The 12,103-nt window shown below is 45.8% G+C and overlaps 1 protein-coding gene across 1 annotated transcript; it reads left to right on the top strand.

Annotated features, from left to right (window-relative positions):
- The first annotated feature begins 3,288 nt into the window (after window positions 1-3,288).
- Window positions 3,289-5,622, top strand: TACSTD2 (tumor associated calcium signal transducer 2). The gene has a single exon (XM_017544006.2). It carries the CDS (start codon window positions 3,893-3,895, stop codon window positions 4,856-4,858), a length of 966 nt encoding a protein of 321 aa, XP_017399495.1. The 5' UTR covers window positions 3,289-3,892; the 3' UTR covers window positions 4,859-5,622.
- Window positions 5,623-12,103: the final 6,481 nt, after the last annotated feature.

Genomic DNA, 12,103 nt, shown 5'->3' with positions numbered 1-12,103 from the left:
AAAACAGTTTTATTTTTATGTTTTGTTTTTATATATCATACCCTTTAATATAAAAGTCACATGCTAGTATTGGTCTTATACCAAGGAGAATCAGATAATCACCAAGAGTTTATCAAAGAGCGTAAGAAGAGCTGAAGTATGAAGTTCAGTGTGGAAAAACGTGTTCTTAATTACAAGGTGGGAAATCACCTTTCACAGGCACTGTTGCACGGTAGGCCCTGTTACCCCCATTTTACAGTTAAGGAAACTGAAGGGCAGAGTGCTGAAACAGCTTGCCCAAAAACACAGCGAGTGGTGTGAAGCCAGAACTGGAGCCTAAGTCTCACTGGACCCAAAGTCCATTTTCTTTCAACTACATTATACACTGCTTACAGAATCTTTGAATGCTCTTGGCGTCCTCAGATCATATCCCTCATCCCTACAGGCACAAGGCTGACAAAAGTTAAGGATCATGCAAAAGTGAAAATAAAGGCATCATTCCCCATCTTCCTTGAAATTGGGTGTTTGGAGGGTGGGTTAGGGTAGGGACAGAGATTCATGGTTGGGGCAGGTGGTGAGACTTAGACAAGGAGAGAAGTACTGAAATGGTCCACGTGACAACTCCTAGGAGAATATATTAATACTGAAACATTCTGGGCACAACTCAGTGTTAATCCAATAAACATTACTTAGTGCCTAATATATGCTGGTGCTGGGGCTGCATACAGTGCTTAGATGTGCTTCCTATCCCTCATAAACACTCAACAAGCCTGAAATGCTTTTGTCAAATATTTTTAAATTAAAATTAAAAAAATACAGTCCAAGCATGGTGGCTCACACCTGTAATCCCAGCACTTTGGGAGGCCAAGGAGGGTGGATCACCTGAGTTCAGGAGTTTGAGACCAGCCTGGCCAACATGGTAAAACACTGTCTCTACTAAAAATACAAAAATTAGCTGGGCATGGTGGCGAGCACCTGTAATCTCAGCTACTTGGGAGGCTGAGGCAGGAGAATCGTTTGAACCCAGGAGGCAGAGTTTGCAGTGAGCCGAGATCGCGCCACTGCACTACAGCCTGGGCAACAAGAGTGAAACTCTGCCTCAAAAAAAAAAAAAAAGATAAACAAATAGATAAGGCTAATACATGCTATTTTGCAGAACTTGGCAGAAGAAGGACGAAGAGAAAAGGGAGAATCACAGCTGAGACTGTGTTTACGTAATAAACTCATTGTGGTGTTTGCATGCTGTTGGGGAAAGCCTGGCAGAACCACAGAATTTAAGCAAGTGGAGTGGGGGGGATTAGGAGGGCATCTTTGACTTACTCTAACTTCCCCAGAAGATATTGAGTCTGGGCCGCTTCTATTTCTGTCCTCTCAGTACCTAATATAATTGGAAGAAACAAAGGCTTAGAGGCCTCAGAGCACTCGCCCCAGTGATGCACACCCATTTGGGGCTGTCCTAGCTTGGTAGTCAATGACACCATCACACAAATTCCTCAGCCCTGAGAACCCTCTCTCATCAGCTTTCCTCTTGACAGCCTGGGACCTGGTAGAATGACAAATAGAGAACTCTACCAGTTATAGAGGATTGTGGCTACCTAGTCAATATCTGGAAAAGTGAGAAGAGGGTACATATATTTTAGAAATAAAAGTGAAATCTAACATTTTTACAGTCTTAGAGTTTACAAAGCTTTGGCATCTACTATCTCACTTCTTTGTATCTGGTTCTCAGCATAATCTGTGAAATAGACTCTATTTTGCCCATTTTACAGGTGGGAGGACAAAAACCCAGGAAAGTTAATGTTGAGCTTTCAAGATGTCTAAGATTAAGAAAGAATAGAGGAGAGGTATATCCCTGAGTGTAACAGGGAGGACCTTATCAGGGAAGGCTTCTTGGAGGTGACTCAAGAGCTGAGTAGAAAAACACAATTATGCACTAAATAAAGACAGGGAGACTCCAGGTAGGTGACTTTGCAAAGACTTGAAAACACATGGAGTGCTGGAGAGGTTGGCAGGAGCACGATGACGATCATGATGATGATAATGATGACAAATGACTGCAGCTAACATCCATCCGTTGCTTACTATGTGCAGATACTGTTAGAACAGATACTCTTCAAAGCAGTTTACCTACATTAATTACCACACCTACCTTGTAAGGTAGGTACTTTTATCATCCCCATTTTACAGATGCAAAACGAAGGCACAGAGACGTAGCTTGCCTATAACATCATACAGGAATGATCTTACGGGCTAATATAGGAAACATGAATTTTATTTGGAGAGCCGAGAGCACCCCCTCACTCGGAACTTAGCAGAGAGGAGGTGGGTACAGACTTGTGATTTAGAAAAGCTTCTTGTACGCAGGGTGGACTGAGGTCCGAGAGCGGGAAGAAAAAACCTGAACCTGACTCAGATATTTGTCCAAGGAAGACCTGAACAGAGACAGTGGGGATAGACAGTAGAGGACTATCCCACAATTCCTGGTGTTTGTGGATAAGAAATTGTCCCTCACACATCTCTGCTTCCTCTGTCAAGGCAGAATATTATATTTCAATCTTCCTGCCTCAGGAATTGCGTGAAAATTAATGGGACAGAGGCCCAGCTGGCTTTCATCTGCTAAACAACCCTCTCGCACGACTGGTGGTGCACATTAAATGCTGAACATATAAAATGTGCTTTGATGGCGGACCTGAGAATAATTACAGCTTGCTAATTATTGTTAATTTTACCACAGCTTTGAAACTCTGGACTTTCTCAATGACTCAAAAAGAGATTGCAACCCGTCTGTGCCATGTAAGTAGCCACACAGTGGCAGACAAGCAATTTCTCACAGGCTCCATTCTGTCATTATTTATATGGTTCAGCTACTCACGTGGGTTACAGAAAAAGAAACGCAATGATTTGCTGTGTTAGAATCAAATTGTACAAAAAACTCTTTATAGTCTTGCTGGCTCTTTAAGAATTTGTTCCTGTTTGCCTCTTTATAGCCAGTGCACACAAATATTATGTGCGTGCACGCCTGTGTATGTGTGTGTCTGTGCGCGCGCGCCAGAAAGTTAGTGCTTAACAGAACTTTTAACCCTTTGGATGCCAGGATACCTGTGTTTTACCCTTGATATGGTGAGTAACAGAATTGCCTCCCTAGCTTCCTTTCAGATTCTGTGCCACTTCCTGTCCACAGACATTTTATTTTAAGGTCTCATCATTGCCAGGCAGGGTGCCAAAGACCCCTCTCAGGAATATGATGAAGTTGATAGCTGTGTGACTTCAGGTCTTGAAGCCTCATTAGCATCACCTGTAAAATGGATCTGATAGTCCCCACCTGTCAGGACTGGTGTGAGGATGAGATAATGTTTGTGAACTGTAAACTATATAAATGTCTGCTATGGTGAGAACTGGACAAGCAAGACGGGGAGTGAGAGAACTTAAGGGAGGGATAGGGGCTGGGAAAGAACGAAAAGGAAGGAATCGGGGTAGGGGACAGCGCGACAGTCGCGAGTCACACTTGGCAATGGAACTCCTTAGACTTTCTGCCAGGAGAACTGCCAGGACGCGCCAGGTTTGGAGCGGGAGGCCGCGCCGAGGGCGGGTCCCCAGCAGCCTGCAGGTGAGTATCGGTTTTCCCCTCCCCGGCTTTCGGTCCGGAGGAGGCGGGAGCAGCTCCCCCTGCTCTGATCCTATCGCTGGCGGCTCAGGGCCGGCTGGGCTTTCCGTGGGACGGGGAGGGGGGCGGGATGTGTCACCCAAATACCAGCGGGGACGTCGGTGGCGGAACCAGCCGGGCAGGTCGGGCAGAGTATAAGAGCTAGAAGGAGCGGCCGGGCGCCAGACGCCCGCAGACTGTCCCGGACTCCAGAGCCCGAGCCCCCGCGCCTCATCCGCCCGCGTCCGGTCCGCGCTCCTCCGCCCCAGCATGGCTCGGGGGCCCGGGCTCGCGCTGCCACCGCTGCGGCTGCTGCTGCTGGTGCTGGCGGTGGTGACAGGCCACACGACCGCGCAGGACAACTGCACGTGTCCCACCAACAAGATGACCGTGTGCAGCCCCGACGGCCCCGGCGGCCGCTGCCAGTGCCGCGCTCTGGGCTCGGAAGTGGCGGTCGACTGCTCCACGCTGACCTCCAAGTGTCTGCTGCTCAAGGCGCGCATGAGCGCCCCCAAGAGCGCGCGCACGCTGGTGCGGCCGAGCGAACACGCGCTCGTGGACAACGACGGCCTCTACAACCCCGACTGCGACCCCGAGGGCCGCTTCAAGGCGCGCCAGTGCAACCAGACGTCGGTGTGCTGGTGCGTGAACTCGGTGGGCGTGCGCCGCACCGACAAGGGCGACCTGAGCCTGCGCTGCGAGGAGCTGGTGCGCACCCACCACATCCTCATCGACCTGCGCCACCGCCCCACCGCCGGCGCCTTCAACCACTCTGACCTGGACGCCGAGCTGCGGCGGCTCTTCCGCGAGCGCTATCGGCTGCACCCCAAGTTCGTGGCGGCCGTGCACTATTCGCAGCCCACCATCCAGATCGAGCTGCAGCAGAACACGTCGCAGAAAATCGCCGGCGACGTGGACATCGGCGATGCCGCCTACTACTTCGAAAGGGACATCAAGGGCGAGTCTCTGTTCCAGGGCCGCGGCGGCCTGGACTTGCGCGTGCGCGGCGAGCCCCTGCAGGTGGAGCGCACGCTCATCTACTACCTGGATGAGAAGCCCCCGAAGTTTTCCATGAAGCGCCTCACCGCCGGCCTCATCGCGGTCATCGTGGTGGTCGTGGTGGCCCTCGTCGCCGGCGTGGTCGTTCTGGTGATCACCAACCGGAGAAAGTCGGGGAAGTACAAGAAGGTGGAGATCAAAGAACTGGGGGAGTTGAGAAAGGAACCGAGCTTGTAGGTACCAGGCGGGGCAGGGGATGGGGTGGGGTCCCGGATTTCTGTATCGTCCCAGACCCAGTGAGTCACGTTTCCTGATTCTCGGTGGGTGCAAAAGAGACGTTTATTCTTTTAAATTCTTGCCTTCCCCCTCCGCTTTGCGCACACACCGAGTTTAATAGATACTGGCCTCAGGGTCGCCTTTCTTTCTCACTTCTGTCTTGAAGGAAGCATTTCTGAAATGTCTCCCCTTTCGATCCAACAACAAGAAACCTCACTGGGACAGTGAAGGAAGGGATGGCGCAGCGTTATGTGTAAAAAGCAAGTGTCTGTGTGACCAGCCGGCATCGTTTGCAAGTGACGGAATCCATTGTGGCATTGTGAAGGCTTAAATGAGTTTAGATGGGAAACAGCGTTGTTGCCATCTTGGGTTTAAGTTATTTGATGAGTTCCACTTGTGTCATGGCCTACCCGACCAGAAGAGGAGTTTGTTAATTAGGCCTGTGTAGTAGCCTCATTTACCATCGTTTTTGTATTACCGACCACATATGCTTGTCACCAGGAAAGAAGCCTGTTTCAGCTGCCTGAACGCAGTTTAGATGTCTTTGGGAACAGACACTGTGCAGAAACTCAGTCTTTTTATTCTTCAGCTTGCCCTTGCTACCACTGACATTGGTAATGTTCTCTTTTGTAAAATGTTTGTACATAGGTTGTCTTTGATAATGTTGCTGTGATTTTTTTTAAAAACATGAATTTAATAAAATATGGGAAAGGCACAAACCAAAAGTTGGCATTTGTGAAAAGTTCCTCCAGATGTCTATCACTTTGGTCTCCTCTAATTTTCCAAGACTTGTATTTTTTAAATTTCAAATTATAACACTTTTTTTTCCCCAAAAAATGAGGGTTTTGTGTTGCTAGTCCTGTGTGTCCTGAGATGTCCTAACTGGCCAGTGTACATGCTATTCTTTCTAAATAAGATTATTTGGAAACTTCCTTCAGATTACAGGAAGGTAAGCATGAGAGAGGAAGCTAAAACTAGCTACTTTAATGAAAAACAGTACCAGCCTTTGGTCATCTCTAAACAAGCCTTCTCACCAGTGGAGACGGAAAACTCTAGTTTGTTTCAAGAGTTGTATCTCCTTTGAATTCAAGCCCTACTTTGAAATAGGTGGTGCTATTTCCATTTAGGCTTTGAGCAAATTACTTAATCTCAAAGTGTTGTGGCTCTAAGATTAAATGACTTTCCCGCATAATTAAAGCCAGTCTGCAGGGGGCCCTATGGCCTTGCTGGGTGTGCATAGGTTGTTTTCCTAAGATTTTTACTTTTTTTTTTTGAGACAGAGTCTTGCCCTGTCATCATGGCTGGAGTGCAGTGGAGTGATCTCGGCTCACTGCAACCTCCGCCTCCTGGGTTCAAGTGATTCTCCTGCTTCAGCCTCCTAAGTAGCTGGGATTATAGGTGCCCACTATCACGCTCGACTAATTTTTGTATTTTTAGTGGAGACAGTGTTTCACTATGTTGGCCAGGCTAGTCTCGAACTCCTGATCTTGTGATCCACCACCTTGGCCTCCCAAAGTGCCGGGATTACAGGTGTGAGCCACCAGACCTGGCAATTTTTACTATTGTACTTTAAAGACATGTTTTACCTATTAGCTATAAAAACTAGCCACTTGTCTGTGTTATACTTATCTCTTCCTTTTTACTCAGTTATTCACATTCATTTATGTGTGTGGCTGTGGGGTACCCCCCAAGTAAACAAGTTACTGCAGTAACTGAGAAACTGATGCAACAGTGGGTGTGTACAAAGAGGGAGTGGTTGGTATATCAGGTATTCAGCAACAGCTAAGCTAGATCTAGGACTTCAGTTTCTTCCCCTGGAATCCAACTCATGCCCCTCCTCCCATCCTACCTACAGTCTACGATGGCCTCTCAAGACTGAAACGCCAGTAAGGATTGGGGAGAGGTAGCTCTCAGCCACTGGCTTCTCAACTTGGGGCTGTGGCTGGTATGCGCTGGTGGAGTGGATACTGTAGGATTGCCAGATATCTCGGTCTGCAGTCACTCATCAAGGGAGAAACTTCCTCCGGGCTCCAAACTTCCTTCCAGGATCAAATGGGACTTACCAAGGGGAGAGGGCGGATGTGAGCAGGCTCTCCCACAGTGGGAAGGATGGCTAAAGTACCTGACTCCCTACTCTAGGTCTCTCTGGGTGCCTTTCACTTCTGAGTCACTGAAGTGCTTTGACGGAAGTGACCTTGGTGATCACCTGTGACCTAACACCTCATTTCATGCATGAAAAGAGCAAGTGACTTAAGAGTGATGTTTCTGTAGCACAGCTGGACTTAGAAAGCCTCATTGTTTCAAGAGTCACTTTTAAAAACACACTTGTCTGCCTGGAAAATAAATAAAGGATCCAGTGGGCAACTGAACAAAGGAGGCTCCCTGAAAAAACCCCTTCCTCCATCAGAATGTTGCTTCTGGATGATATTTAGGTTTGTGCATTTAATTCAGGACTGTAACTTCTTACACTTTATACCATTTATAATTTGCACAGCATTTTCACACATAATCTTTTTTGAGCCATCAACTTACTGGAAGTAACCCAAATGTTGACAAGCTGGAGCTCAAATCTTACTCCTTTGGGCCAGGAAGTCACTTACTTCCCCTGTTTCTTCATTAGTTAAATGAAACTGTAAGTGTCTCTCTCACTATTGTGAAGATTAAATAAGGTTATTGATATGAGCGTCTGAAACAATATGGCACTTAGTGAAAGTTTTGTGTATTTTAAATTTTCTCTTGTTTATATTACATCTATGTCACATGTCAGCAAACAGATTTGAAAGACATTGAGTAAACTCATGAACACACACCCTGCATATACCTATTAGCTGTAAAAACCACATGAATCCATTACACTTATTGTTTCTTTTTCCACGCCTTTTAAATTCACTTCTTCCAAGGAAGAGCGACCTCATGCTTCAGTTTTGAAACTCAGCTTGCCTCTGCTGGGGTCAGGACTTCAGAACCAGCTATCTTCAGGGATTGAGCAGCTATGTCCAAGATTCCACCCACCTCCCCACCACCACAAACAAACAAACAGATACCTTATGGTTCACTGCTGTGAGCTCAGACCTGGGGCTGCCCTTGGAAGGAATGTGAGGAGCAGGTATGGCTTGCCCAGCAAGTTGCAGCCTGCCTTCTGAGCCTTCTGAGGAGGCTCAACTGATTTCCTTGTGTAGGTCACCAGGACTGTATCCAGTGTTGCTCTTTCTGTCATTGAAGCAATTTTTTAGAGAACACCCATTTCTCTCTCTGCTTACATATTTTTTTTTTGCTTTATCTTTTTCCAAGTGGAATCACAGAATGTAATGTCAGAGCTGGAAAAAGCTTAGAGGGTCATTCATTTCAATATTCTGATTCTATAGATGAAGACACTGAATCTCTCAGAGGAGAATGGATTTACCCAAATCAGACAGAGGGGGCAGAGCCACCGGAGAGCTTTAACACCCTGACTCTATCGTGTCTAATATTGCACTTGCCTCCTTGGTTAGTCTGCTGATGATGTATTTAGTAAATAGTCACTCTTGTTAGAACTAGAGCAAGGTCCCCCGAGAACATGGGGAGAAAATACTAGTTATGTGTGGGTTCTTTCTAACTTAATGTGAACAGACCTTCCACTGCACTTTCTGAAGGAGACATCTTTCCACAGACTTCTGTTATTAGGGTGGCTAGAGCAACCTTGGAAGCCTCCTGTTTATATAAAACAAAGGACCCTTTGAGAACTGAGTAGATTTCCTTTACAATTACTAGCAGGTCTTGGTGGACATCTTCCAGTTGTAATTTCCCTCCTGGAACCATTCCCTGCCATTACTAAATATCATTAGAGGTTTCATTATTGCCTTTTATAGTGAGCTCAAAGAAGGAATTGTTGGGAGGGGTGGTGATGGGTAGGGTGGCGGGGCCCATTCGCTGTAAGGGAATCATACTGTAAACAGGGGGATTGTGTCCCCTGGCACCACAGTAAGCCATATGTCTTCAATTTCAGTAGAAATTCTCAGGTCCATGCTGTACAAGGAGGGAAAATCAATCTGAGTAAGAAGGGAAAGAGAAATGATCCAGAGTGATAGCCTGGACACATTAGCCAGCAGTTTATCAGCAGGCAGTTCAGCTCACCAAGGCATCTTGTCTCCTTGCAAGGAAAGGGATCTGGCCTAGATAAGCATTAACTATTTGAAATCCTTGTACCCACCTTTCTCCTATACTGGATGTAGCTGAGTCTCTTCGGGGGCCTCAGCACTCTCAACTCCCTTGTTATCTGATACTGTTGGAGGAAATGTCCTGGCCACCCAAATATTTTGATGTGAAGCACATTGTCATATGTGATGGAAACAACATGATATAGAAGGAGGGAAACTATGCCAGCAGATGAGGCTTCAAGTCCTTGTTCTTGCTTTCCAGCTATATGACCTTGAATATGACAGTTCACCTCCCTGAACGTCATATTTGCATTATAAAATAGGTCTAATAATATCCGCTCACTGTAGCTTATAAAGCTCCTGGCTCATCTGACCTCAATGGAACTGGGGTGAACTTGACTGAGCAGCCAGTTTGACCAGTGTTGGCTCTAGCTGGAGTGCAAAGGCCCCAGTGATTGTGAGTGGTTACCCTGAAGTAAGCACAAGCAGGACAGTCTGCATCATCAAAGATGCCCAGTATTGGTCATTTATTTGTTCCTTTAAATATTTTTTGTCTTATTTGATGCCAGATATCATACTAGTTTGGGGGAACACATGACGAACTGCTCTGTTGCTTTTATTTTTTCTTACCATTGTGGGATTTCCACAATATTTTCAATGGGGAAACATCCACGTGTGAAGCTTGACGGGAGGCCTGCTGGTCCTGTTCCCTGGCAGGTGGAATATGGGCATGTGACATGGCTCAGCCAATTGAACTCTCCTGCCTGGGACAGAAATCTAGAGGAAAGGAAGCCACAAATCAGGCCAATTGAGAAATTTTCTTATGACAGTGTTGGCTTTGTCAAGAGCACAGCTGCTCCATGAGTGCCAAAGTCCAGTGGTAGAAACCTTGGTAGAAGATCACAATTGGATTGCCCCAGAGCTTGACACTGGCCACATTCCCTGCTGCCCAGGCAACCTTAAGTCCTGGTCATTTTCTGTGTCTGGTCGCCAGCTTTCCCACTGATTCTGTGAACTTAATCCAAATGCTCCAATAAATTCCTTTTAAGTTTAGCTCCAATCCTTTGCTATTGCTTACAACGAAGAATCCTGACTGGTACAGTCTCTGCCTTTAATGAATGTGAAGGCTACAGCATAGACAGTCATTAACTACACAATCATGTAAGTAAGGAAGCAATTTAAAAATGAGTTGTGTGCTCTCAAGAAAAAAAGCAAATATGAATGTTCTGTTTCTGACTTTCTATTTCCATATCAAGGAATTTATCTTAAGGACATGAACAGTGATGTAAGCAAGATTCTCATGTACAACATGTTGCATGCAGCACTTTTTATAATAGTAAAAAGGTGAAAATAAATAATAACTACAGGAGGGTGATTATATAGTTTCACAACTCCTTAAGACCCAGTGTGTTTCAGAATTCAGAAATGTTCGGATTTTAGAAGAATCATTTGGTGCATGTTTTTTCATCTCTTCAGCAGGGTCTGTGACAGCATCTCTAATCAATACATTTAGATTTCTGTCACAAAACATTAACCGTCACACTAAGTGGTATAAATAGACCATAAATAGGCTTAGGTCACTTCAGGTCAGTTTTACTGCCAAACTTTTAAAACAGCTCTTGGATTTTCAGGTTTTTGGATTTGTGGTGTTGGGACTCAGAGATCAATATCCCAAAATTTAGTGCTTTGTACATGCTAAACTGAAAAAGGAGGCTCAAGGTCTTTCTGACTTCTTTCTCCATCTCTGCCCTCAACCTCCATCTCCACTAAAGCATGCAATAAATTGCTCTCCAAAGCTTCTTTCTCTGCCCAAAGTCCAGACTTACCAAAGAAGAAAACAATTACCTTCAGTCCCTTCCTTGAAGTTTCATTAACTAAACCCGTATCACAGGGAGGAAGAATAATGTCTGTCAACAAACCTGGACAGACTTTTGTCACACCTCATCCTTCACTCTGGGCCCAACAGAGCATTGTATGCTCTTCAAGTCCATTGACTTCCCCTCCCATACCTGTTTTGCCAGGATCCCAGCCCCCCATTCTTTCTGTAACCTCAAGATGGTATACAAACTTCTGCACCCCACTAGGGGTTTGGGTTCTCATTCTGAAGACTCTCATGCATATATGTTAAATACGTTTGTATGCCTTTTGTCCAATTAATCAGCCTTTGTAAGCTGATTTTTCAGGGAACATTCAGCAGGTGAAAAGGAGCTTCCCTTGTCCCCAACAGTGGATAAGGGATTGTGGATCTGTATATGTTGTGGTATAATCCTTGAGGACTTTCTAGTATGGGAAAATGCTCACAATATACTGTTAAGTGAGGGAAAAGTCACAAAATTACATGGCTCCACTTCATTTTTTAAAAACGGGAAGAAACTTGTTATTTTAAATGCAAAATTTGTTGTTTTAAATCCAAATTGATTGTAACTGCTTTCATTTTCTCTTTTATTTTTTGTCTTTCTTTTTTTAAACTTCAAGGGAATGGTATAATTTTAATCAGTGGAGAAATCAATTGTTCTACTACACTCAGTCTTATTGCCCTCTTCTCCCTTTGAAGAGCCTGCTAGGGTGGAGGAAAGGAAAACCTGCTCTCTCCAGGCACCTCCTGTTCGGTGAGGCAGGGTCTGAGCCTTCCTTTATGCAAAGAGAGTCCCTTTGCTTGGGTGAGGAGCTAAAGATCCTTAACTGCTCTGCATAAAGACTTGGGATTGGTGGCTGGAGCCCAGTTCCTGGGGAGGCTGAGGCAGGAGAGTTGCTTGAGCCCAGGAGTTCTGGGCTGCTGTGCACTGTGTTGATTGGATGACCGCACCAAGTTCAGCATCAATATGGAGAACTCCTGGGAGTGGGGGACTACTAGGTTGCCTAAAAGGAGAGAAGAACCGGCCCAGGTCAGAAATGGGGCAAATCAAAACTATCGCGCTGATCAGTAGAGGGATCACGCCTTTGAATGGACACTGCATTCCAGCCTAGGCAACATGGCAGATCCCAACGCTTTTAAAAGGAAACAACAAAAAAGACATGGGAAGAAATGTTTTGGAATTGGATGGAGGCTAGGTAGTGGGGGGAAAGGAAG

Source organism: Cebus imitator, unplaced genomic scaffold, assembly GCF_001604975.1.
Source record: "Cebus imitator isolate Cc_AM_T3 unplaced genomic scaffold, Cebus_imitator-1.0 Scaffold163, whole genome shotgun sequence".
NCBI classification, from domain to species: domain Eukaryota; kingdom Metazoa; phylum Chordata; class Mammalia; order Primates; family Cebidae; genus Cebus; species Cebus imitator.
Note: the sequence above shows the minus strand (reverse complement) of the source record. Positions and strands in the feature narration are given on the sequence as shown.